The sequence below is a fragment of the Triticum urartu genome, chromosome 3A, assembly GCF_056163025.1.
Source record: "Triticum urartu cultivar PI428250 chromosome 3A, HENAU_Tu73, whole genome shotgun sequence".
NCBI classification, from domain to species: domain Eukaryota; kingdom Viridiplantae; phylum Streptophyta; class Magnoliopsida; order Poales; family Poaceae; genus Triticum; species Triticum urartu.
Window position 1 is genome coordinate 74,099,782 of NC_141875.1, and position 27,796 is coordinate 74,127,577.

Sequence of the window (27,796 nt, forward strand, 5' to 3'; positions counted from 1 at the left end):
GTAAGTCAGCTGTGTAATTAGGCACCTTACGAGGCCCCTTAAAATCCTTTGGCAAGCGCTCATCACGCAGAGCCGACACCAAGCAAGGGACACCTCCAGTCCTCGTTGTCACACCTGCTTCAACAGAGGTCGTTGGATAAACCGGAAAAGCTTGGTGAACCGCCTGCTCAGCTGCCTGTTTGAACCGCCCGCCCAGCCTCTTGGTGAATCCTCTCCTGGTCAACCAAGTTAAGAGCTCCATCACGCGCTGGGTCATGCATGTGCGGCTGGTTACGGCGCTGGGCGTTTCTTGACATGACCGCTGACTCCATATGCCTGTTATAGCTTGGGCTCCGGCTTGGGCGAGGGGTTGAATGAATTATGTCTCGACTGTAAGAGTATGACTCCTACTGCGCAAGAGCCGTCTAAAGAAGTTCTCAGACTCTTCGTGTTTTGATCGCTATCGGAGGGTCGCCTTCCATCGGAAGAGCCGCCAAATGGGCTGATGCAGCGATCAGATTCTCCAAAGGGTTAGAAAAATGGCCCGGTGGTGTTGGTGTATAACGAGGCGGAGCAATACTCACACGAGGGGGTTCCATTGCTCGTGGCTGAACCGGCGCCCCAGCCTCGGGTGTTGAAATCCGGTTTGCCTCCGGCGGATTACTGGGACCGGCCCCGGGCGTGTGGAAGAGATTCCTAGGATCGTAAGTCAGGGGCAGACGTGATTGAGTCTTCTGGTGCCTTCTCCTCATGACCTCGTTTGATGCGTTCAGATTCCTCGAGAGCTAAAAAGCCTCTGATTGAAGCTGCTGAGCCCGAGCGTCCAAAGTTGCCCGCTCTGCAACCATCCAGACGTCCTCTGCCACCAAGTTTTCCTTAGCTTGCGCTACCTCCCCACGTAACCGTGCCACCTCCGCATCATGCTGAGCCTTATCCGCCGGTTCAACCACGGCAGTCAACAGGGTCGTCATCCTATCCATGAGATCCATCAGCACCTGAGCCGGTGGTCGCGCGGGGTCTCCTGCCCCGCTGCTGCTGACCCGGTGGTTATCGCTGCCGTAGCCGTAGAGTTTTGAGCGGGCTGTGTACCAGTCATGAAGATTCCCACTTTGTTGGCGGCTCAAAGGGGTCTGGAATACTGCTGCCATCGGAATAGCCCCCAAGCCTGCCATCTTGTAGCTAATACAATGAATCCGTCTCACCTGCGGATGACTCGCCGTCAGAGCAGACAACCATCTCACCTCCATCCACAGATCCTTCAGAAAACTCCCCTCCATGGATGCAACCCACGAAGGCACGCATCACGGCGGGCTAAGTCCGGGCGGGTCTCGCATGCTGAGCCATCTCGATGAGGTCAGTGTAGATGTCCGGCTCAGGGCCCGACTCGTCGATCCGGCTGATGAATACGTGGATTCCATCAAAGGGGACCCGGTACCCGTACTCAATTGAGCCGGCGTCAGGGCCCCAGCCTGCATCGTCGATTTAGAGCTTGCCGCGATGACTCTTGGTCATCCGGCCCACAACGTATCCCTTGAGCCCTTCGAAGCCGCTCTTCAAGAACTCAAATCCACCGTGCACTGGCCCCACGGTGGGCGCCAACTGTCGTAGAATTGTCACGTTGGAAAACCTAGTGAAAGGACTTAGTCGTGGAGCCATCGCAACTAGGAAGCTTAAAGGGGTTAATCGGGACAAAGGACACGGGAGGTTTATACTAGTTCGGCCCCTTGCGACGAAGGTAAAGCCTAGTCCAGTTGTTGTGGTATTGCTAGGTTTCGATGACCAAGGAGCGAAATACGCTAGCTTGGATCTCGATCTATTGTTTCTTGCCCTAAGCCGCCGCCGGGTCGTCCCCTTATATACCCGGGTTGACACCCTGCGGCTTACAGAGTCCCAGCCGTCTTATAAACAGTGTCCGGCTCGGTGACTAGTTATTCTTGCCTTATAACACAAGTTACATACATATGGCGGTTTATCTCTATGGGCCTTAAATCACCCTTTGGGCCTTGGGCCCTTAACTAACCCTCCATCTCCAGAGTCATCGTGGGCGTCATGAGTCATCATAGATATAACCCGGCCCTTCCTGGGCAGGTCATACTAATAACTACATCCCCAACACCAGTGTTTGAACCTCAAGGGTTTTGCCGGAACCCAAAATCCGACATTTGGCGCGCCAGGTAGGGTGTGCACTGAAGCTCCGCCTCTCCGCTTGCTTCATCCAGCTTCATGGCGGACGCCACCCCTCCAACTAGGACGGTGTGCACCCGCGGATGCGCCGCGGGCGTCCGGGCCTTCGCCCACACCTTGCGGCAGGTGCAGTGGCCGCGCAAGTTCAAGCCAGAGATGCCACCCCGCTACGATAGCGTGGCAGATCCGACGGCCTTCCTGCAGGCATGTATGAGAAGGCCGTCCTCGAAGCTGGAGGCGACGACCAGGTCATGGCCAACTGGTTCCCTCTGGCCCTGGCCCGCGCGCCACGCGCCTGGCTGCTCAGCTTGCCAGGATCTTCGGTGACCTTCTGGGAAGAACTGCGCGGTCCCTTCGTCACGCGCTTCACGGCACCGGCGCCCCTCGCTGTCGCGGCCCTCCTCGGTGGCTCGCAAGCACCACCCTCGCACCGTCACACCAAGCCGTTCTTTCGCTAGATTGGCGCCGCGCCCTCGCGTCAAGAAGCTCCCCCGGGTTAGGCGACGTCCAAGGCCGACTTTACCTTCGACACAGGGGATTAGCCCGCTGATACATCTCCAACGTATCTATAATTTTTGATTGCTCCATGGTCTATTATCTATTGTTTTGGATGTTTATGGGCTTTATTATACACTTCTATATCATTTTTGGGACTAATTATTAACCCAGAGCCCAGTGCCAGTTTCTGTTTTTACCTTGTTTTAGGATTTCGAAGAAAAGGAAAATCAAACGGAGTCCAATTGACCTGAAACTTCACGGAACTCATTTTTGGGAGGAAAGAAGCCCAGAAGACTTGAAGTGCACGTAAGGGAAGCTTCGAGGAGGCCATGAGGTAGGGGGCGCGCCCACCCCCCTAGGGCGCGCCCTCCACCCTCGTGGGCCCCCTTGTGGCCCCCCTGACGTACTTCTTCCACCTATATATCTCGATATACCCTAAAAACATAGAAGAGCACAATAGATCGGGAGTTCCGCCGCCAGAAGCCTCCGTAGCCACCGAAAGCCAATCTAGACCCGTTCCGGCACCCTGCCGGAGGGGGCAATCCCTCTCCGGTGGCTATCTTCATCATCCCGGCGCTCTCCATGACGAGGAGGGAGTAGTCCACCCTCGGGGCTGAGGGTATGTACCAGTAGCTATGTGTTTGATCTCTCACTCTCTCTCTCTCGTGTTCTTGCTTTCGCACGATCTTGATGTATCACGAGCTTTGCTATTATAGTTGGATCTTATGTTTCTTCCCCCCTCTACTCTCTTGTAATGGATTGAGTTTTCCCTTTGAAGTTATCTTATCAGATTGCGTCTTTAAAGATTTGAGAACACTTGATGTATGTCTTGCCGTGCATATCTGTGGTGACAATGGGATATCACGTGATTCACTTGATGTATGTTTTGGTGACCAACTTGCGGGTTCCGCCCATGAACCTATGCATAGGGGTTGGCACACGTTTTCGTCGTGATTCTCCGGTAGAAACTTTGGGGCACTCTTTGAGGTTCTATGTGTTGGTTGAATAGATGAATCTGAGATTGTGTGATGCATATCGTATAATCATACCCACGGATACTTGAGGTGACATTGGAGTATCTAGGTGACATTAGGGTTTTGGTTGATTTGTGTCTTAAGGTGTTATTCTAGTACGAACTCTAGGGCTGTTTGTGACACCTATAGGAATAGCCCAATGGATTGATTTGAAAGAATAACTTTGAGGTGGTTTCGTACCCTACCATAATCTCTTCGTTTGTTCTCCGCTATTAGTGACTTTGGAGTGACTCTTTGTTGCATGTTGAGGGATAGTTATGTGATCCAATTATGCTATTATTGTTGAGGGAACTTGAACTAGTGAAAGTATGAACCCTAGGCCTTGTTTCAACGCATTGCAATACCGTTTACGCCCGCTTTTATCATTAGTTACCTTGCTGTTTTTATAATTTCAGATTACAAATACCTTTATCTACCATCCATATACCACTTGTATCACCATCTCTTCGCCGAACTAGTGCACCTATACAATTTACCATTGTATTGGGTGTGTTGGGGACACAAGAGACTCTTTGTTATTTGGTTGCAGGGTTGCATGAGAGAGACCATCTTCATCCTACGCCTCCTATGGATTGATAAACCTTAGGTCATCCACTTGAGGGAAATTTGCTACTGTCCTACAAACCTCTGCACTTGGAGGCCCAACAATGTCTACAAGAAGAAGGTTGTGTAGTAGACATCAAGCTCTTTTCTGGCGCCGTTGCCGGGGAGGTGAGTGCTTGAAGGTATATATTTAGATCTTGCAATCGAGTCTTTTAGTTTCTTGTTTTATCACTAGTTTAGTTTATAAAAGAAAATTACAAAAAATGGAATTAAGGGTACCTCATATGCTTCATCTTTTTAATATCTATCATGAAAATAAGGATTTCGAAAATTGTGCCAAAGTGTTAGAAGAAGAATGCATTAGAATGTTTGGCACTAAATATTTGAATGATGAGCATGATTGCAATGTTGTTATTATGAATTCCTTGAATATCTATGATCCTAATGATATGCAAAGCCACAAGCTTGGGGAAGCTATGTTTGATGAAGATGATATTTTTTGTCCCCAAAGTTTTGATGAGCAAATTTGTTATGATGAAAGCATGCCTCCTATCTATGATGATTATTGTGATGACACGTATGCTTTAAAGAATAATGATAACCATGGAACTTGTCATCTTGATCTTAATTTTCAATCACATGATAGTTATTTTGTTGAGTTTGCTCCCACTATTATTCATGAGAAGATTTGCTTATGTGGAGAGTAGTAAATTTTCTATGCTTGTAGATCATGAAAAGAATGCTTTTAAGTGCTGGTTATATTGTTGAATTCATTCATGATGCTACTGAAAATTATTATGAGGGAGGAATATATGCTTGTAGGAATTGCAATAATATCGAGTTTCCTCTCTATGTGCTTAAAGTTTCGAAGTTATGCTTATTTTGCCCTCCTATGCTAGTTGATTCTTGTTCCCACAAGTTGTTTGCTCACAAAATCCCTATGCATAGGAAGTGGGTTAGACTTAAATGTGTTAGTCATATTCTTCATGATGCTCTCTTTATGTTTCAATTCTTATCCTTTATGTGAACATCATTGAAATCATCATGCCTAGCTAGGGGCATTAAACGATAGCGCTTGTTGGGAGGCAACCCAATTTTATTTTTGTTCCTTTTTAGTAATAAATAATTCATATAGCCTCTGTTTAGATGTGGTTTTATGCTTTTAATTAGTGTTTGTTCCAAGTAGAACCTTTGGGAAGACTTGGGGAAAATCTTGTTGATCATGCTGTAAAAAACAGAAACTTTAGTGCTCATGAGAATTGCTGCCATTTTTATTTGGAGAGTGCTATTTAGTTAATATATAAATTCCTCACGTCCAGAAATTTATTTGAGAATTTTATGAGTTACAGAAGTATATGTTTGATCCAGATTACTACAGACTCTTCTGTTTTTGACAGATTCTGTTTTCGATGTGTTGTTTGCGTATTTTAATGAATCTATGAGTAGTATCGGAGGGTATGAACCATAGATAAGTTGGAATACAGTATATATTACACCAATATGAATTTAGAATGAGTTCACAATAGTACCTAAGTGGTGATTTATTTTCTTATACTAACGAAGCTTACGAGTTTTCTGTTAAGTTTTGTGTTGTGAAGTTTTCAAGTTTTGGGTAAAGATTCGATGGACTATGGAATAAGGAGTGGCAAGAGCCTAAGCTTGGGGATCCCCAAGGCACCCCAAGTTAATATTCAAGGACAACCAAGAGCCTAAGCTTGGGGATGCCCCGGAAGGCATCCCCTCTTTCGTCTTCGTTCATCGGTAACTTTACTTGGAGCTATATTTTTATTCACCACATGATATGTGTTTTGCTTGGAGCGTCAATTTATTTTATTAGGATTTTCTTTCTGTTATGTAGAACAATGTTTTGCATCTTTTATTTCAATAAAAGTGGCATTGATATCCTTTACTATGCCTATTTTAGAAGTCCACATGTGCTGTTTGAAAACAGAAAGTTTACCGCTGTTGCAATAATTCCCTAGAAAAGTCAGAATGTGATAAAATGTTGAAACCTTTTACATATTAAGCTCTGATAAATTTACTACAGTGGGAATTTTCTTTCATAATTTCTGGAGCTAGAGAAGCATGGATGTTGCTGCATTCTTTACAGAGTATCCTGTTTAGGCAGATTGCTGTTATGTTAGCATTGTTTGCATATGTTTGCTTCTTTAATGATTCTATTTGAGGATAGGACTATTCAATATGCAGAGGCATTTAGTATGCAATGTTGAATAATAATTTTAGTGATTTTCTACCGTAGAGTATGATAAGGTTTTGGCAATGGTTTATACTAACTTATCTCACGAGTCCTCGTTGAGTTTTGTGTGGATGAAGCTTTTGAGATTTAGGGAGACCGTTATATGAGAGGAATTAAGGAGACACAAAAGCTCAAGCTTGTGGATGCCCAAGGCACCCCAAGATAATATTTCAAAAAGTCTCAAGCATCTAATCTTGGGGATGCCCCGGTTGGCATCCCACCTTTCTTCTTCAACAACTAGCGGTTAGTATCGGTTGATCCTAAGTTTTTGCTTCTTCACATGATGTTTGCTATTCTTAGATGTCATTTTATTTTGTTTTGCTTTCTGTTTGAATAAAATACCAAGATCTGAAATTCTTAAATGTTAGAGAGTCTTCACATAGTTGCATAATTATTCAACTACTCATTGATCTTCACTTATATCTTTCGGAGTAGTTTGCTGTTTGCTCTAGTACTTCACTTATATCTTTTAGAGCATGGTGGTAGTTTTATTTTGAAGAAATAGATGAACTCTCATGCTTCACTTAGATTATTTTGAGAGTCTTAATAGCATGGTAATTTGCTTAAAATCCTAATATGCTAGGTATTCAAGATTAGTAGAACTTTCTTATGAGTGTGTTGAATACTAAGAGAAGTTTGATGCTTGATGATTGTTTTGAGATATGGAGGTAATAATATCAAAGTCGTACTAGTTGAGTAGTTGTGAATTTGAGAAATGATTGTGTCGAAGTTTGCAATTCCCATAGCATGCATGTATGGTAAACATTATGTAACAAATTTGAAACATGAGGTGTTATTTGATTGTCTTCCTTATGAGTGGCGGTCGGGGACGAGCGATGGTCTTTTCCTACCAATTTATCCCCCTAGGAGCATGCGCGTAGTGCCGAGGTTTTTGATGACTTGTAGATTTTTACAATAAGTATGTGAGTTCTTTATGACTAATGTTGAGTCCATGGATTATACGCACTCTCACCCTTCCATCATTGCTAGCCTCTTCGGTACCGTGCATTGCCCTTTCTCACATTGAGAGTTGGCGCAAACTTCGCCGGTGCATCCAAACCCCGTTATATGATACACTCTTTCACACAACCTCCTTATATCTTCCTCAAAACAGCCACCATACCTACCTATTATGGCATTTCCATAGCCATTCCGAGATATATTGCCATGCAACTTTCCACCATTCCGTTTATCATGACACATTCATCATTGTCATATTGCTTTGCATGATCATGTAGTTGACATCGTATTTGTGGCAAAGCCACCTCTCATAATTCTTTCATACATGTCACTCATGCATCATTGCACATCCCGGTACACCGTCGGAGGCATTCATATAGAGTCATATCTTGTTCTAGTATCGAGTTGTAATCATTGAGTTGTAAATAAATAGAAGTGTGATGATCATCATTTTCTAGAGCATTGTCCCAAGTGAGGAATAAAAAAAAGGGAAAGGCCATGAAAAAAAGAGAAGGCCCAAAAAAAAGAGAAAGGCCATAAAAAAGAGAAGGCCCAAAAAATATAAAAAATAAATAAAATGAGAGAAAAAGAGAGAAGGGACAATGCTACCATTCTTTGCCACACTTGTGCTTCAAAGTAGCACCATGATCTTCATGATAGAGAGTCTCTTGTTTTGTCACTTTCATATACTAGTGGGAAATTTTCATTATAGAACTTGGCTTGTATATTCCAACAATGGGCCTCCTCAAGTGCCCTAGGTCTTCGTGAGCAAGCAAGTTGGATGCACACCCACTTAGTTTCTTTTGTTGAGCTTTCATACATTTATAGCTCTAGTGCATCCGTTTCATGGCAATCCCTACTGATTGCATTAACATCAATCGATGGGCATCTCCATAGCCCATTGATTAGCCTCATTGATGTGAGACTTTCTCCTTTTTGTCTTCTCCACATAACCCCCATCATCATATTCTATTCCACGCATAGTGCTATATCCATGGCTCGCGCTCATATATTGTGTGAAAATTTATAGGTTTGAGATTACTAAAGTTTGAAACAATTGCTTGGCTTGTCATCGGGGTTGTGCATGATGAGAGCATTATTGTGTGATGAAAATGAAACAAGACTAAACCATATGATTTTGTCGGGATGAACTTTCTTTGGCCATGTTATTTTGAGAAGACATATTGCTTTGTTAGTATGCTTGAAGTATTATTATTTTTATGTCAATATGAACTTTTATCTTGAATCCTTCGGATCTGAATATTCATGCCACAATTAAGAATAATTACATTGAAATTATGCCAAGTAGCACTCCGCATCAAAAATTCTGTTTTTATCATTTACCTACTCATGGACGAGCAGGAATTAAGCTTGGGGATGCTGATACGTCTCCAACGTATCTATCATTTTTGATTGCTCCATGCTATATTATCTGCTGTTTTGGATGTTTATGGGCTTTATTATACACTTTTATATCATTTTTGGGACTAACCTATTAACCTAGAGCCCAGTGCCAGTTTCTGTTTTTACCTTGTTTTAGGGTTTCGAAGAAAAGGAAAATCAAATGGAGTCCAATTGACCTAAAACTTCACGGAACTCATTTTTGGAGTCCACCCTCGGGGCTGAGGGTATGTACCAGTAGCTATGTGTTTGATCTCTCTCTCTCTCGTGTTCTCGATTTTGCACGATCTTGATGTATCACGAGCTTTGCTATTATAGTTGGATCTTATGTTTCTTCCCCCCTCTACTCTCTTGTAATGGATTGAGTTTTCCCTTTCAAGTTATCTTATCGGATTGAGTCTTTAAAGATTTGAGAACACTTGATGCATGTCTTGCCGTGCGTATCTGTGGTGACAATGGGATATCACGTGATTCACTTGATGTATGTTTTGGTGACCAACTTGCGGGTTCCGCCCATGAACCTATGCATAGGGGTTGGCACACGTTTTCGTCGTGATTCTCCGGTAGAAACTTTGGGGCACTCTTTGAGGTTCTATGTGTTGGTTGAATAGATGAATCTGAGATTGTGTGATGCATATCGTATAATCATACCCACGGATACTTGAGGTGACATTGGAGTATCTAGGTGACATTAGGGTTTTGGTTGATTTGTGTCTTAAGGTGTTATTCTAGTACGAACTCTAGGGCTGTTTGTGACACCTATAGGAATAGCCCAATGGATTGATTTGAAAGAATAACTTTGAGGTGGTTTCGTACCCTACCATAATCTCTTCGTTTGTTCTCCGCTATTAGTGACTTTGGAGTGACTCTTTGTTGCATGTTGAGGGATAGTTATGTGATCCAATTATGCTATTATTGTTGAGGGAACTTGAACTAGTGAAAGTATGAACCCTAGGCCTTGTTTCAACGCATTGCAATACCGTTTACGCCCGCTTTTATCATTAGTTACCTTGCTGTTTTTATAATTTCAGATTACAAATACCTTTATCTACCATCCATATACCACTTGTATCACCATCTCTTCGCCGAACTAGTGCACCTATACAATTTACCATTGTATTGGGTGTGTTGGGGACACAAGAGACTCTTTGTTATTTGGTTGCAGGGTTGCATGAGAGAGACCATCTTCATCCTACGCCTCCTATGGATTGATAAACCTTAGGTCATCCACTTGAGGGAAGTTTGCTACTGTCCTACAAACCTCTGCACTTGGAGGCCCAACAACGTCTAGAAGAAGAAGGTTGTGTAGTAGACATCACCCGCCACCACCATCGGCTCGGGCGTGCCCCCAATGCTATGCACGCCCACCATCTATAGCGTAGCTATCACCAAGACCCTCATCGACGGTGGCGTCGGTCTCAACGTGCTCTTTATGGAGGCTTTTAGCCTTCTTCATGTACCACTCCAGCGTCTCCGACCCAGCAAGCCCTTCTCCGGGGTCGGCGGCGGATCCACCAGCCCCTTGGGGCAGATCCGCCTCCCTGTGACCTTCGGCACCCGCGATAACTACCGCACTGAGCTAATCGACTTTGACATCACCCGCATCGGCCTCCCATACAATGCCAACCTCGGATACCCGGCTCTGGCTCAGTGTATGGTGGCGACCCATCCAGCCTACAACCTCATGAAGATGCCCGTGAGCAAGGACATCCTCACCGTAGTTGGAGATACCAAGGAGGCTCTAGTGGTGCTCAAATGCACCCTCAAAACTGCCGCGGTGGCACGAATGGCCAATGAGGCCACCGCAGGAGCTAAGGATGCTGCACCAGCAAAGAAGAAGCATTTGTTCACTCAAGATCGGGCCGAAACCAGGCAGGTGCCGGTCGTGGAAGATGGGTCCTCAGGAGCCACCTTCACCATAGGCGCCAACCTCGACCCAAATCAAGAGGAGGCACTGGTGAGGTTCTTGCGCGCAAACAAGGATGTGTTCGCCTGGGAACTCAAGCAGCTAGTAGGGGTCCCAAGAGGGGTGATCGAGCATCACTTCAGGGTGTGCCCCAATGTGCGCCCTATGAAGCAGAAGGCGCAGCGACAATCCACGGAGAATCAGTCCTTCATCGTCCAGGAAACCCGCAAGCTGGAGGCGGCGGGTGTCATTCACGAGGTTCGGTACCCCGAGTGGCTGGCGAACCCCGTCATCGTACCGAAGAAAGGAAGGAAGGAGCGCATGTGTGTTGACTTCACCAACCTTAACAAGGCTTGTCCCCAAGACCTGTTCCCGCTCCCGCGCATTGATTAGATTGTCGACTCCACCGCCGAATGCGACCTGCTGTGCTTCCTGGACGCGTTATCACTAGATCAAGATGGCAGTGGAAGATGTGGAGAAGACGGCCGTCCTGACCCCGTGTGGGGTGTACTGCTACACTTGCATGCTGTTCGGGCTGCACAACGCATGCACGACCTTCCAACGGCTGATGCACATCGACCTGGGTCAGCAGCTCGGGAGGAACGCTGAAGCCTACATCGATGACATTGTGGTAAATCTCGGGAGGCAAGAACTTTGATTCAGGACCTGGAGGAGAACTTCGCGAGCCTGCGCCAGGTGGACTTGCGGCTCAACCCGAAGAAGTGCGTGTTTGGTGTCCCTTCCGGCAAGCTGCTAGGATTCCTCATGGCCCACAGGGGGATCGAGGCGAACCCAGAGAAGTTCAAGGCGATAGAAGACATGAGCCCACCGCAAACTCTTAAGGAGATGCAGAAGCTTGCAGGCTGCGTGACCTTGCTCGGGCGCTTCATCTCCAAGCTGGGAGAGCGCGCCCTGCCATTCTACAAGCTAATGAAGAAGAAGGGCCCATTCGAGTGGACCCCAGAAGCCGACCAAGCATTTCAAGACCTCAAGAGATACCTGACCAGCCCTCCGGTGATGGTGGCGCCTCGCTCTCTCGAGCCCCTAGTGCTTTACCTTGCCGCCACTCCCTACTCCGCCAACGTAGCTCTAGTGGCGGTCCGGGAGGAGCGCCAGGTCAGGGGGCTGCCGCGCCGCGCCGCACCACCAGCCGACGCGACGCAGGACCCGGAGGGCACCGCAAGGGCTGAAGCAATGCCAACGGGTGACCATGCCTAGCAAGGTGGCGTTCGCGGCCCGGCAGAGGCCCCAGTAGGCGATCAGGCTCTTGGGGTGTCATCATCTCAGGAGACGCCCCAACTGTAGGCAGGCACAAGCTCCGGATGTTCCCGCCCTCGTTGAGCACCCGGTGTATTTCGTCAGCACGGTATTGCGGGATGCAAGGGCATGGTACCCCATGCCTCAGAAGCTCTTGCTCGCGCTTCTGGTGGCCTCACGCAAGCTGTGGCACTACTTCCAAGGTCACCCAATTAAGGCCGTCTCGGCCTACTCACTGGAGAGGGTACTCAGGAGCCCCAACGCTGCTGGAAGAGTCACCAAATGGAACATCGAGCTGCAAGCATTCCAGCTGGAGTTCAGCGCGACTAGGGTCATCAATGGGCCCGCGCTCGCCGACTTCGTGGCAGAAGCGACTGACGCCCTGGGGTTTGAAGTAGGCGAGGACCGATCTCTCTTGGCAGGAAGTGAAGCACCAGATGGCTAGGTCATGTATTTTGATGGCGCGTTCGCACGCCAGGGCGCAGGGGCTGGAGCATTGCTCATCTCGCTTACTCAAGACAAGCTCTACTACGCCGTGCAGCTCTACTTCCAGCAAGGCGAGAAGGTCTCCAACAACATCGCGGAGTACGAAGGCCTCATCGCTGGCCTCAAGGCCGTGGTGGCCCTGGGGATGAAGCGCCTCACCATCAAGGGCGACTCGTAGCTCCTCGTCAACTTCTCCAACAAGGTATATGAGCCAAAGGACAAGCACATGGAGGCATACCTCGTGGAGGTACGCAAAATGGAAAAGCATTTCTTGGGTCTAGAGTTGCAGCATGAACCCGTTGGCACCAACAAGGAGGCCGAGGACATCGCCAAAAGGGCGTCCAAGCAACAACCCCAAGAGCTTGGCGTCTTTTAGGAGCGGCTCTTCAAGCCGTCGGCAGCACCTCCACTTTCGGGGCTGGCGCCGCCTCGGGAGGAGCTCCCCCAACCACTTGTCTCGGGAGCCCCGGCCTGCGGCCCGACCATGGGGGTGGGCCTACTCCTGGCTGGAGCCTCATGAGGGGTGCTGGACCAAGGAGCTCAAGGTATACCTGACGCAAGGGACACTGCCAGAGAAGGACGAGGACATGGAGCGCGTGGCCCGACAGGCTACGGCATACTGCATCCAGAATGGTGAGTTATACAGGAAGCGACCAAATGACGTTTCCTTACGATGCATCTCCAGGGAATAGTGGAATGAGTTGCTGGCTGACATACACGACGGAGACTGCGGGCACCACTCATCATCACGAATCCTCATCGGCAAGGCGTTCCGTAGCGGGTTCTACTGGCCTACGGCGCTCAACAACGCAACTGAGCTGGTGAAGTCCTGCGAGGCCTGCCAATTCCACGCCAAGCAGATCCATCAGCCAGCTCCGGGTCTCCAGACCATCTCGCTCTCGTGGCCGTTCATAGTATGGGGGCTTGATATCTTAGGCCCGTTCCCTCGAGCGCCTGGGGGCTACCGCTACCTCTACGTCGCCATCTACAAGTTCACCAAATGGGCGGAGGTAGAAGCCGTCTGCACCATCCCAGCCGGATCCACGATCAAGTTCATCAAGGGTCTTGTAAGATAATTTGGGGTCCCTAATTGCATCATCACCAACAACGGCTCGCAGTTCACTAGAAATTTTTTCAAGGCATACTGTGCTAACCTTGGAACGCAGATCTGCTACGCTTTAGTGGCACACCCCAGGAGCAATGGTCAAGCCGAACGTGCCAACGTGGAGGTCCTCAGAGGCCACAAGACCAGGACCTTCAAGAAGAAGCTTGAGGCATGCGGCAAGGGCTAGCACGATGAGCTCCAGTCTGTGCTATGGTCCATCCGCACCACCGCCACCAAGCCAATAGGCGAGACCCCGTTCTTCCTTGTCTACGGAGCAGAAGCGGTTCTCCCTCACAAGGTCAAGCATCGCTCCACGCGGGTCCTGGTGTTTGATGAGACTTAGCAGGATGCCATGCGGGGGATGGACCTTATGCTGGGGGAGGAACGCCACCGTGAAGCCTTGCTCCGAGCGGCAAGGTACCAGGAGGTGCTGCGACGATACCACTATCGCAGCATCTGCTCCAGGACGCTTGAGGTGGGCGATCTCGTCCTAAGGCGGGTGCTCTCCAGGGAAGGGCTGCACAAGCTCTGGCCCATGTGGGTGAACAAATATGCCCTAGAGGCAATAATAATGTTATTATTTTATTTCCTTATATCATGATAAATGTTTATTATTCATGCTAGAATTGTATTATCCGGAAACATAATACTTGTGTGAATACATAGACAAACCAAACGTCACTAGTATGCCTCTACTTGACTAGCTCATTAATCAAAGATGGTTATGTTTCCTAACCATAGACATGTGTTGTCATTTGATTAATGGGATCACATTATTAGGAGAATGATGTGATTGACATGACCCATTCCATTAGCTTAGCACCCGATCGTTTAGTATGTTTCTATTGCTTTCTTCATGACTTATACATGTTCCTATGACTATGAGATTATGCAACTCCCGTTTGCCGGAGGAACACTTTGTGTGCTACCAGACGTCACAACATAACTGGGTGATTATAAAGGAGCTCTACAAGTGTCTCCAAAGGTACATGTTGGGTTGGCGTATTTCGAGATTAGGGTTTGTCACTCCGATTGTCGGAGAGGTATCTCTGGGCCCTCTCGGTAATGCACATCACATAAGCCTTGCAAGCATTTCAACTAATGAGTTAGTTGCGAGATGATGTATTACGAAACGAGTAAAGAGACTTGCCGGTAACGAGATTGAACTAGGTATTGAGATACCGACGATCGAATCTCGGGCAAGTAAAATACCGATGACAAAGGGAACAACGTATGTTGTTATGCGGTCTGACCGATAAAGATCTTCGTAGAATATGCAGGAGCCAATATGAGCATCCAGGTTCCGCTATTGGTTATTGACCGGAGATGTGTCTCGGTCATGTCTACATTGTTCTCGAACCTATAGGGTCCGCACGGTTAAGGTTTTGATGACAGTTATATTATGAGTTTATGAGTTTTGATGTACCGAAGTTAGTTTGGAGTCCCGGATGTGATCATGGACATAATGTGGAGTCTCTAAATGTTCGAGACATAAATATTGATATATTAGACGCCTATATTCTGATACCGGAAGTGTTCCGGGTGATTTCGGAGAAAACCGGAGAGCCGGAGGGTTACCTGAACCCTACCGGGAGAAGTAATGGGCCATATGGGCCTTAGTGGAGAGAGAGAGGGGCAGCCAGGGTGGGCCGCGTGCCTCCTCCCCCCTGGTCCAAATTGGACTAGGAGAGGGGGGGCGGCGCCCCCCTTTCCTTCTCCCTCCCCACTTCCTTCCCCCTCCTAGTAGGAGTCCTACTCCTACTAGGAGGAGGACTCCTCCTGGTGCGCCAATAGGGCCGGCCGGCCTCCTCCCCTTGCTCCTTTATATATGGGGGCAGGGGGCACCCCTAGACACACAAGTTGATCCACGCGATCATATTCTTAGCCGTGTGTGGTGCCCCCTTCCACCATAATCCTCGATAATATTGTAGCGGTGCTTAGGCGAAGCCCTGCGACGGTAGTACATCAAGATCGTCACCACGCCGTCGTGCTGACGGAACTCTACCCCAACACTTTGCTGGATCAGAGTCCGGGGATCGTCATCGAGCTGAACGTGTGCTAAAACTCGGAGGTGCCGTAGTTTCGGTGCTTGATCGGTCGGGCCATGAAGACGTATGACTAGATCAACCGCGTTGTGATAACGCTTTCGCTGTCGGTCTACAAGGGTACGTAGATCACACTCTCCCCTCTCGTTGCTATGCATCACCATGATCTTGCGTGTGCGTAGGAAAATTTTGAAATTACTACGTTCCCCAACAGTGGCATCCGAGCCTAGGTTTTATGTGTTGATGTTATATGCATGAGTAGAACACAAGTGAGTTGTGGGCGATATAAGTCATACTGCTTACCAGCATGTCATACTTTGGTTCGGCGGTATTGTTGGACGAAGCGGCCCGGACCAACATTACGCGTACGCTTACGCGAGACCGGTTCTCCCGATGTGCTTTGCACAAAGGTGGCTAGCGGGTGACAGTTTCTCCAACTTTAGTTGAACCGAGTGTGGCTACGCCTAGTCCTTGCGAAGGTTAAAACAGCACCAACTTGACAAACTATCGTTGTGGTTTTGATGCGTATGTAAGATTGGTTCTTGCTTAAGCCCGTAGCAGCCACGTAAAACTTGCAACAACAAAGTAGAGGACATCTAACTTGTTTTTGTAGGGCATGTTGTGATGTGATATGGTCAAGACATGATGCTAAATTTTATTGTATGAGATGAACATGTTTTGTAACCAAGTTATCGGCAACTGGCAGGAGCCATATGGTTGTCACTTTATTGTATGCAATGCAATTGCGCTGTAATGCTTTACTTTATCACTAAGCGGTAGCGATAGTCGTGGAAGCATAAGATTGGCGAGACGACAACGATGCTACGATGGTGATGAAGGTGTCGCGCTGGTGACGATGGTGATCATGACGGTGCTTCGAAGATGGAGATCACAAGCACAAGATGATGATGGCCATATCATATCACTTATATTGATTGCATGTGATGTTTATCTTTTATGCATCTTATCTTGCTTTGATTGACGGTAGCATTTTAAGATGATCTCTCACTAATTATCAAGAAGTGTTCTCCCTGAGTATGCACCGTTGTGAAAGTTCTTCGTGCTGAGACACCACGTGATGATCGAGTGTGATAGGCTCTACGTTCAAATACAACGGGTGCAAAACAGTTGCACACGCAGAATACTCAGGTTATACTTGACGAGCCAAGCATATACAGATATGGCCTCGGAACACGGAGACCGAAAGGTCGAGCGTGAATCATATAGTAGATATGATCAACATAGCGATGTTCACCAATGAAACTACTCCATCTCACGTGATGATCGGACATGGTTTAGTTGATTTGGATCACGTAATCACTTAGAGGATTAGAGGGATGTCTATCTAAGTGGGAGTTCTTTAGTAATATGATTAATTGAACCTAAATTTATCATGAACTTAGTACCTGATAGTATCTTGCTTGTTTATGTTTGATTGTAGATAGATGGCCCGCGCTGTTGTTCCGTTGAATTTTAATGCGTTCCTTGAGAAAGCAAAGTTGAAAGATGATGGTAGCAATTACACGGACTGGGTCCGTAACTTGAGGATTATCCTCATTGCTGCACAGAAGAATTACGTCCTGGAAGCACCGCTGGGTGCCAGGCCTGCTGCTGGAGCAACACCAGATGTTATGAATGTCTGGCAGAGCAAAGCTGATGACTACTCGATAGTTCAGTGTGCCATGCTTTACGGCTTAGAATCGGGACTTCAACGACGTTTTGAACGTCATGGAGCATATGAGATGTTCCAGGAGTTGAAGTTAATATTTCAAGCAAATGCCCGGATTGAGAGATATGAAGTCTCCAATAAGTTCTATAGCTGCAAGATGGAGGAGAACAGTTCTGTCAGTGAGCATATACTCAAAATGTCCAGGTATAATAATCACTTGATTCAATTGGGAGTTAATCTTCCAGATGATTGCGTCATTGACAGAGTTCTCCAATCACTGCCACCAAGCTACAAGAGCTTCGTGATGAACTATAATATGCAAGGGATGAATAAGACTATTCCCGAGCTCTTCGCAATGCTGAAAGCTGCGGAGGTAGAAATCAAGAAGGAGCATCAAGTGTTGATGGTCAATAAGACCACTAGTTTCAAGAAAAACGACAAAGGGAAGAAGAAGGGGAACTTCAAAAAGAACAGCAAGCAAGTTGCTACTCAAGAAAAGAAACCCAAACCTATACCTAAGCCTGAAACTGAGTGCTTCTACTGCAAGCAGACTGGTCACTGGAAGCGGAACTGCCCCAAGTATTTGGCGGATAAGAAGGATGGCAAGGTGAACAAAGGTATATGTGATATACATGTTATTGATGTGTACCTTACTAATGCTCGCAGTAGCACCTGGGTATTTGATACTGGTTCTGTTGCTAACATTTGCAACTCGAAACAGGGACTACAGATTAAGCGAAGATTGGCTAAGGACGAGGTGACGATGCGCGTGGGAAATGGTTCCAAAGTCGATGTGATCGCGGTCGGCACGCTACCTCTACATCTACCTTCAGGATTAGTATTAGACCTAAATAATTAATATTTGGTGCCAGCGTTAAGCATGAACATTATATCTGGATCTTGTTTGATGCGAGACGGTTATTCATTTAAATCAGAGAATAATGGTTGTTCTATTTATATGAGTAATATCTTTTATGGTCATGCACCCTTAAAGAGTGGTCTATTCTTATTAAATCTCGATAGTAGTGAAACACATATTCATAATGTTGAAACCAAAAGATGCAGAGTTGATAATGATAGTGCAACTTATTTATGGCACTGCCGTTTGGGTCATATCGGTGTAAAGCGCATGAAGAAACTCCATACTGATGGGCTTTTGGAACCACTTGATTATGAATCACTTGGTACTTGCGAACCGTGCCTTATGGGTAAGATGACAAAAACACCGTTCTCCGGTACTATGGAGGGAGCAACAGATTTGTTGGAAATCATACATACAGATGTATGTGGTCTCATGAATGTTGAGGCTCGTGGCGGATATCGTTATTTTCTCACCTTCACAGATGACTTAAGCAGATATGGGTATATCTACTTAATGAAACATAAGTCTGAAACATTTGAAAAGTTCAAAGAATTTCAGAGTGAAGTTGAAAATCATTGTAACAAGAAAATAAAATTCCTGCGATCTGATCGTGGAGGAGAATATTTGAGTTACGAGTTTGGTGTACATTTGAAACAATGCGGAATAGTTTCGCAACTCACGCCACCCGAAACACCACAGCGTAATGGTGTGTCCGAACGTCGTAATCGTACTTTACTAGATATGGTGCGATCTATGATGTCTCTTACTGATTTACCGCTATCGTTTTCGGGTTATGCTCTAGAGACGGCCGCATTCACGTTAAATAGGGCACCATCAAAATCCGTTGAGACGACGCCTTATGAACTATGGTTTGGCAAGAAACCATAGTTGTCGTTTCTAAAAGTTTGGGGTTGCGATGCTTATGTGAAAAAGCTTCAACCTGATAAGCTCGAACCCAAATCGGAGAAATGTGTCTTCATAGGATATCCAAAGCAAACTATTGGATACACCTTCTATCACAGATCTGAAGTGTAAGTGCATCTAGTGCCACCCCTAGTTGGTTCTAGAGTATTGACGACAAACCTAGTTGAGGGACTAATGTGTTTGTGAGAATTGCAGGATAACACAGGTAGAAGTCCCTCATTGATTCGGTTTTCCTACTAGAGATGACCCCTAAAAATGTATGAAGACATTGATGTCAAAGGTGGTATATGAAGATATTCACATTGAAGACTATGACAAGAGAAGACATCGCATGAAGCCTATGGAGCTCGAAGACTTAGATCTTTCGTAGTTCTTTTTCTTCTTCTTTGTTGAGTCATAGGAACCACCGTACTGTTAAGTGGGGTCCAAGAGAACCAGTCAGAATGACTGAAGTGATGCTTAACCAAAACCTATGTCTTCGAGTGAAGACTATGAGAGCGAATCTTGTCCAGAGTCGGACAAGTCAGCTTTGCTTGTAGCTCAAGTAAAGTTGCCGTGTGAGTTTGAAATCTGACCGTTGGAACACGTGTCAGTTCCTTAGTGACCCAGGGTCATTTCGGACAAATCAAGTCAGGTTGCCTAGTGGCTATAAATAGCCCACCCCCTACAACCATAAACGGTTGGCTGCTCAGAGTTAGTATACGGCTTTTGTCGTTTGAGAGCAACCCACCTCGAAGCCTTTGAGAGAGAATTCCTTGTGAGGATAAAGCCCTAACCACCCAGAGCCAAAGAGAATTAGGCATCACTTAAGCCTTCTTGTCTATGTGATCTGAAGACTTATTACACTTGAGGACTGTGAATCCTCCAGCCGGTTAGGCGTCGCGTTCTAAGCATCCAAGAGACATTGTGGATTGCCGGTGAACGAAGTCTGTGAATGTTTGGGAGTCTACCTTGAAGACTTACCAGAGTGATTGGGCGAGGTCTGTGTGACCTTAGCTCAAGGGGAATACGGTGAGGACTGGGTGTCCTGAGCTGCGTGTTTAGGACTGGGTGTCCGGGACTGTGTGTCCTCGGGTTTAAATACCTAGCCGCCCTAACCAGACGTACAGTTGTCACAGCAACTGGAACTGGTCCAACACATCATTGTCTTCAACGAGTCGCTGGTTTCATCCTTCCCTTCTCTTTACGCACTGTTACTCCTTGTGAAGTCATTGTATGATTGCACTATCTTTTATCTTCACTGAGTGACTGCGTGTTCTGTTTGGCTTCATAATATCTTCCTACCTGATCCTTACTACATTGCTGCTATTAGTCATTGTGCTTTCACTCTATTGAATGCTTGACTATGGCTTGCCTAGTGTAGTCTACCTTCCGCTGTAGGGTAATAGGATTATTTCTATCGTTTGTCTTCATAACTTCCACGTTTTGAAGACTTCCAAAAAAATCGCCTATTCACCCCCCCTCTAGTCGATATAACGCACTTTCAATTGGTATCAGAGCAAGGTACTCCCTTGTTCTGTGTGATTCGGTTTAACCACCTGGAGTTTTAGCTATGTCGACTGCAGGGATAATTAAAGTCTCCGTTGCGTGCCCCGTCTTTGATGGAACTGAATATCCCTACTAGAAGAATAAGCCATTGACGTCGACCTATGGTATGTCGTCAAGAACGGCGTTCCCAAGGCTGGAGAAGGTGTCACTGCTGCTGACGTCAAGAAGTTCGTTCAACTGGACTCTACTGCCAAGAATATCATCTGTGGTCATCTGACCAAAGGACAGTATGGCCGCGTGAGTGCTTTGGAAACATCTAAGCTAGTCTGGGACTGGCTCTCCAAGGTCAACGAAGGCGTCTCAACCCAGAGAGATCAGAGAATCAGTGTCCTTCGCAACCTCTTCAACCTCTTCAAGAGAAATGACAATGAGAATGTCTAGCTCACATTTGATCGACTCACTGACATCACGAATGAGCTTCAAGCCCATGGCGCTATTGAGATCACCAAGCATGAAGTCGTTAAGACACTACTGAGATCACTTGACAGTTCGTTTGACACCCTAGCCCTGATGATTCAAGAACGTCCTGATTTCAAGACACTCGATCCGTCTGACATACTTGAGAGGCTCAACACACATGAGTTTTAGCTTTCTGAGAAAAGAGATATCTACGGTCCAAACTATGGGCGAACTCGTGCCTTGAAGGCAAAAGCTGTCTCCTCATCTGAAGAAGAATCTGACAGCAGTTCTGATGATCCTGAAGACATTGGAAGGGAACTTGCTATGCTTGTGAAGAAGTTCCAAAAATTCACCAAGAAGAAGGGCTTTAGAAAGTCTTCCCGATCAAGATCAAGAAATGATGAAGCTTCTGCTCATGACTACAAGAAGAAAACATGCCAAAAGTGCAAGAAACCTTGCCACTTCATCTCTGAGTGTCCGCAGTGGGACAATGAGAACAACAACAAGAAGAAGAGCAAGGAATATGACTCTGACGACAAGAAGAAGAAGAAATACTCAAAGTCTTCTTCCAAGTCTTCTTCAAAGTCTTCATCACACAAGAAGAGCTCATCTGGCATGGCACGTGCGTTTGTTGACAAGGAAATGGATTCAGAGGAGGAGTCCGCTTCTGAGGAGGCGGAGGTGGAGTCTGAGGAGGAGTCCGATTCTGGCGTCGCAAGTCTGGCTACAGCATACGTTGCCAAGTCCATCTTCAACACTGAAGACAATGACCTCATCACCGACACCGATGCAAATGGCAAGGACTACTCCGCTCCTACCTATCGCTTCATGGCACCCGGTGCCAAGGTAAACACACGCACTACTCACTATCAAAAATCTAGTGACGATGACTCTGATTGTGGTTCAAAACCCAGCTACAAAACACTTGCTAAAATTGCAACTGAACAACAGAAAGCCATGGAACATATTCAAAAACTGTTAGACAAAAGCGATGATCTGTTAGGCACTGAAATGACTCGATCTGAGTCCTTAATTGAAGACATAAAAAATCTTCACGTTAAGTATGAGGAACTTGAAAGTCGTCATGAAACACTCTCAATAACTCATGAAAAGCTTTCCTATGATTATCTTCAAAGGAAGCAAGATCTTGAGAAATCGAGAGCGGCTCATGAAGATCTACAAAAGGAAAATGAGTCACTTCACGCCAAACAGATCATTTCCGCTCAGGAAGGATTTGAACCACCATGTCTTAAATGCATTGAGCGTGATAATGCTACTACTATTGCTGAATGTTCTACTGCTGCTGCTGTTGCAATATCTTCAACTGTTGATGTGGGAACTAACCCCTCTGCTGAGGATTCCACTGCTATTGCTGATGAGAATGCTAGGTTGAAGACATTGCTTGAAACAGGGTTGTACAAAAGTCTTAAAGGGCATCAGACACTATGTGATGTCCTCAAAAAGCAGATCTTGAACCGAAACCCGAGGAAAGAGGGTGTTGGGTTTGTAAGGAAAATGAACGCTGATGGCTCTTACTGGAAACCTGAGCAATACCCCGAAACCACATGGGTTGCTGCAAAGGAATCTTCAGCAGATCTATCCAATCTATCTGGCTTCTCTTGTGCAAATCCCATTGTCATTGATGAATCCATTGATGCAAACTATAAACTGTTTAAGAATCAGAATGGTGAAGTGTTTGCCAGGTACATTGGTACTAACTGCAGGAATGGACCGCCTATGAAGAAGATCTGGGTTCCGAAAAAGTGTCTGGAGAATCTTCCTATGAATGTCATCATGACACCACACATGAAGAAGACAAACCTCAGACCACAGGCTTCATACGGTCCAAAGGCTTCATACAGACAGAGGACTCACTTGAGTCGCACTAACGAAAATGTTTTGCAGGGAAACCCTACTCAGGCCTATGAATATGAGCGCGGTTCATCAAACCGCCATGTTCATAAGACCAAGAACTATTCTGCTTATTCTTATGAGTAATATTGTCCGCCTGCAAGACTTTTTGCTAGGGCTCCAAAGCCAAAGTTCTCAGATGCTGCACTTAGATTTATTGCTTCTAAGCCACCCTTGAAGATGTGGGTGGCTAAGAAAGCTTAACTCTCTTTTGCAGGGAAAGGTCTCCAACAGAAAACCAAAATCGTCTGACGCTATTGCTGGGGACCTTAAACATCTTGTAGGGCGCAAGATCAAATGCCCGAATGGTCTTACTATGTACTTCATTCCTGAATCGCTTGCTTGTTGGAAATATGCCCTAGAGGCAATAATAAATTAGTTATTATTATATTTCCTTGTTCATGATAATCGTTTATTATCCATGCTAGAATTGTATTGATAGGAAACTCAGATACATGTGTGGATACATAGACAACACCATGTCCCTAGTAAGCCTCTAGTTGACTAGCTCGTTGATCAATAGATGGTTACGGTTTCCTGACCATGGACATTGGATGTCATTGATAACGGGATCACATCATTAGGAGAATGATGTGATGGACAAAGACCCAATCCTAAGCCTAGCACAAGATCATGTAGTTCGTATGCTAAAGCTTTTCTAATGTCAAGTATCATTTCCTTAGACCATGAGATTGTGCAACTCCCGGATACCGTAGGATTGCTTTGGGTGTGCCAAACGTCACAACGTAACTGGGTGGCTATAAAGGTACACTACAGGTATCTCCGAAAGTGTCTGTTGGGTTGGCACGAATCAAGACTGGGATTTGTCACTCCGTGTAAACGGAGAGGTATCTCTGGGCCCACTCGGTAGGACATCATCATAATGTGCACAATGTGATCAAGGAGTTGATCACGGGATGATGTGTTATGGAACGAGTAAAGAGACTTGCCGGTAACGAGATTGAATAAGGTATCGGGATACCGACGATCGAATCTCGGGCAAGTGTCGTACCGCTAGACAAAGGGAATTGTATACGGGATTGATTAAGTCCTTGACATCGTGGTTCATCCGATGAGATCATCGTGGAACATGTGGGAGCCAACATGGGTATCCAGATCCCGCTGTTGGTTATTGACCGGAGAGTCATCTCGGTCATGTCTGCATGTCTCCCGAACCCGTAGGGTCTACACACTTAAGGTTCGGTGACGCTAGGGTTATAGAGATTAGTATGCGGTAACCCGAAAGTTGTTCGGAGTCCAGGATGAGATCACAGACGTCATGAGGAGTTCCGGAATGGTCCGGAGGTAAAGAATTATATATAGGAAGTGCTGTTTCGGCCATCGGGACAAGTTTTGGGGTCACCGGTATTGTACCGGGACCACCGGAAGGGTCCCGGGGGTCCACCGGGTGGGGCCACCTGCCCCGGGGGGCCACATGGGCTATAGGGGGTGCGCCTTGGCCTATATGGGCCAAGGGCACCAGCCCCAAGAGGCCCATGCGCCAAGAGAAGAGGGAAAGGAAGAGTCCTAAAAGGGGAAGGCACCTCCGAGGTGCCTTGGGGAGGAGGGACTCCTCCCTTGGCCGCACCCTTCCTTGGAGGAAGGGCCAAGGCTGCGCCCCCCCTCTCTCTTGGCCCTATATATAGTGGGGGGAAGGGAGGGCAGCCCAACCCAAGCCCTGGCGCCTCCCTCTCCCTCCCATGACACATCTCCCTCCTCCCGCAGCGCTTGGCGAAGCCCTGTTGGAATCCCGCTACTTCCACCACCACGCCGTCGTGCTGCTGGATCTCCATCAACCTCTCCTCCCCCCTTGCTGGATCAAGAAGGAGGAGACGTCGCTGCTCCGTACGTGTGTTGAACGCGGAGGTGCCGTCCGTTTGGCGCTAGGATCATCGGTGATTTGGATCACGACGAGTACGACTCCATCAACCCCGTTCTCTTGAACGCTTCCGCGCGCGATCTACAAGGGTATGTAGATCCACTCCTCCCTCTTTGCTAGATGACTCCATAGATTGATCTTGGTGACACGTAGGAAAATTTTGAATTATTGCTGCGTTCCCCAATAGTGGTATCAGAGCTAGGTCTATGCGTAGTTTCTATGCACGAGTAGAACGCAAAGTAGTTGTGGGCGTTGATTTTGTTCAATATGCTTACCGTTACTAGTCCAATCTTGATTCGATGGCATTATGGGATGAAGCGGCCCAGACCGACCTTACACGTACTCTTACGTGAGACTGGTTCCACCGACTGACATGAACTAGTTGCATAAAGGTGGCTAGCGGGTGTCTGTCTCTCCCACTTTAGTTGGATTGGATTCGATGAAAAGGGTCCTTATGAAGGGTAAATAGCAATTGGCATATCACGTTGTGGTTTTTGCGTAGGTAAGAAACGTTCTTGCTAGAAACCCATAGCAGCCACGTAAAACATGCAAACAACAATTAGAGGATGTCTAACTTGTTTTTGCAGGGTATGCTATGTAATGTGATATGGCCAAAAGGATGTGATGAATGATATATGTGATGTATGAGATTGATCATGTTCTTGTAATAGGAATCACGACTTGCATGTCGATGAGTATGACAACCGGCAGGAGCCATAGGAGTTGTCTTAATTTATTTATGACCTGCGTGTCAACATAAACGTCATGTAATTACTTTACTTTATTGCTAACCGTTAGCTATAGTAGTCGAAGTAATAGTTGACGAGACAACTTCATGAAGACACGATGATAGAGATCATGATGATGGAGATCATGGTGTCATGCCGGTGACAAGATGATCATGGAGCCCCAAGATGGAGATCAAAGGAGCTATATGATATTGGCCATATCATGTCACTATTATTTGATTGCATGTGATGTTTATCATGTTTATACATCTTATTTACTTAGAACGACGGTAGTAAATAAGATGATCCCTCACTAAAATTTCAAGAAGGTGTTCCCCCTAACTGTGCACCATTGCGAAAGTTCGTCGTTTCGAAGCACCACGTGATGATCGGGTGTGATAGATTCTTACGTTCACATACAACGGGTGTAAGCCAGATTTACACACGCGAAACACTTAGGTTGACTTGACGAGCCTAGCATGTACAGACATGGCCTCGGAACACAAGAGACCGAAAGGTCGAGCATGAGTCGTATGGTAGATACGATCAACATGAAGATGTTCACCGATGATGACTAGTCCGTCTCACGTGATGATCGGACACGGCCTAGTTGACTCGGATCATGTAATCACTTAGATGACTAGAGGGATGTCTATCTGAGTGGGAGTTCATAAGATGAACTTAATTATCCTGAACATAGTTAAAAGGTCTTCGCAAATTATGTCGTAGCAGACGCTTCAGTTCTACCGTTTAGATATGTTCCTAGAGAAAATTTAGTTGAAAGTTGATAGTAGCAATTATGCGGACTAGGTCCGTAAACTGAGGATTGTCCTCATTGCTTCATAGAAGTCTTATGTCCTTAATGCACCGCTCAGTGTGCTGAACCTCGAACGTCGTCTGTGGATGTTGCGAACATCTGACATACACATTTTGATAACTACGTGATAGTTCAGTTAAACGGTTTAGAGTTGAGGCACCGAAGATGTTTTAAAATGTCGCGAAACATATGAGATGTTTCGAGGGCTGAAATTGGGATTTCAGGCTCGTGCCCACGTCAAGAGGTATAAGACCTCCGACGATTTTCTTAGCCTGCAAACTAAGGGAGAAAAGCTCAATTGTTGAACTTGTGCTCAGATTGTCTGAGTACAACAATCGCTTGAATCGAGTGGGAGTTGATCTTCCAGATGAAATAGTGATGGTTCTCCGAAGTCATTACCACCAAGCTGCTTGAGCTTCGTGATGAACTATAATATATCAGGGACATATATGATGATCCTTGAGATATTCACGATGTTTGACACCACAAAAGTAGAGATCAAGAAGGAGCATCAATTGTTGATGGTTGGTGAAACCACTAGTTTCAAGAAGGGCAAGGGCACGAAGGGATACTTCATGAATCGGCAATTCAGCTGCTGCTCTAGTGAAGAAACCCAAGGTTGAACCCAAACCCGAGACTAAGTGCTTCTGTAATAAGGGGAACAGCCACTGGAGCAGAATTACCCTAGATACTTGGTAGATGAGAAGGCTGGCAAGGTCGATAGAAGTATATTGGATATACATTGTGTTGATGTGTACTTTACTAGTACTCCTAGTAGCACCAGGGTATTAGATACCGGTTCGGTTGCTAAGTGTTAGTAACTCGAAATAAAAGCTACGGAATAAACGGAGACTAGCTAAAGGTGAGATGACGATATGTGTTGGAAGTGTTTCCAATGTTGATATGATCAAGCATCGCACGCTCCCTCTACCATCGAGATTGGTGTTTGCGTTGAGCATAGACATGATTGGATTATGTCTATCGCAATACAGTTATTCATTTAAGGAGAATAATGGTTACTCTGTTTATTTGAATAATACCTTCAATGGTCTTGCACCTAAAATGAATGGTTCATTGAATCTCGATCATAGTGATACACATGTTCATGCCAAAAGATATAAGATAGTAATTATAGTACCACCTACTTGTGGCACTGCTACTTAAGTCATATCGGTATAAAACGCATGAAGAGGCTCCATGTTGATGGATCTTTGGACTCACTCGTTTTTTGAAAAGTTTGAGACATGCGAACCATGTCTATTGGTGTATATGCATGAAGAAACTCCATGCAAATGGACCGTTTGGACTCACTTGATTTTGAATCACTTGAGACATGCAAATCATACCACATGGGCAAGATGACTGAAAGCCTCGTTTTTCAGTAAAATGGAACTAGAAAGCAAC

General features: G+C 46.1%; 1 protein-coding gene across 1 annotated transcript; it reads left to right on the plus strand.

The window, feature by feature from the left end:
- The first annotated feature begins 10,207 nt into the window (after positions 1-10,207).
- On the plus strand, positions 10,208-11,155 carry LOC147978636 (uncharacterized). Its single transcript, XM_087514833.1, has one exon. The coding sequence runs from the start codon at positions 10,208-10,210 to the stop codon at positions 11,153-11,155; it is 948 nt and encodes a 315-aa protein (XP_087370959.1).
- Positions 11,156-27,796: the final 16,641 nt, after the last annotated feature.

Excerpts from the sequence above, each read along its gene's own strand:
- LOC147978636 (XM_087514833.1), top strand. The coding sequence starts at position 10,208 with ATGCTATGCACGCCCACCATCTATAGCGTAGCTATCACCAAGACCCTC.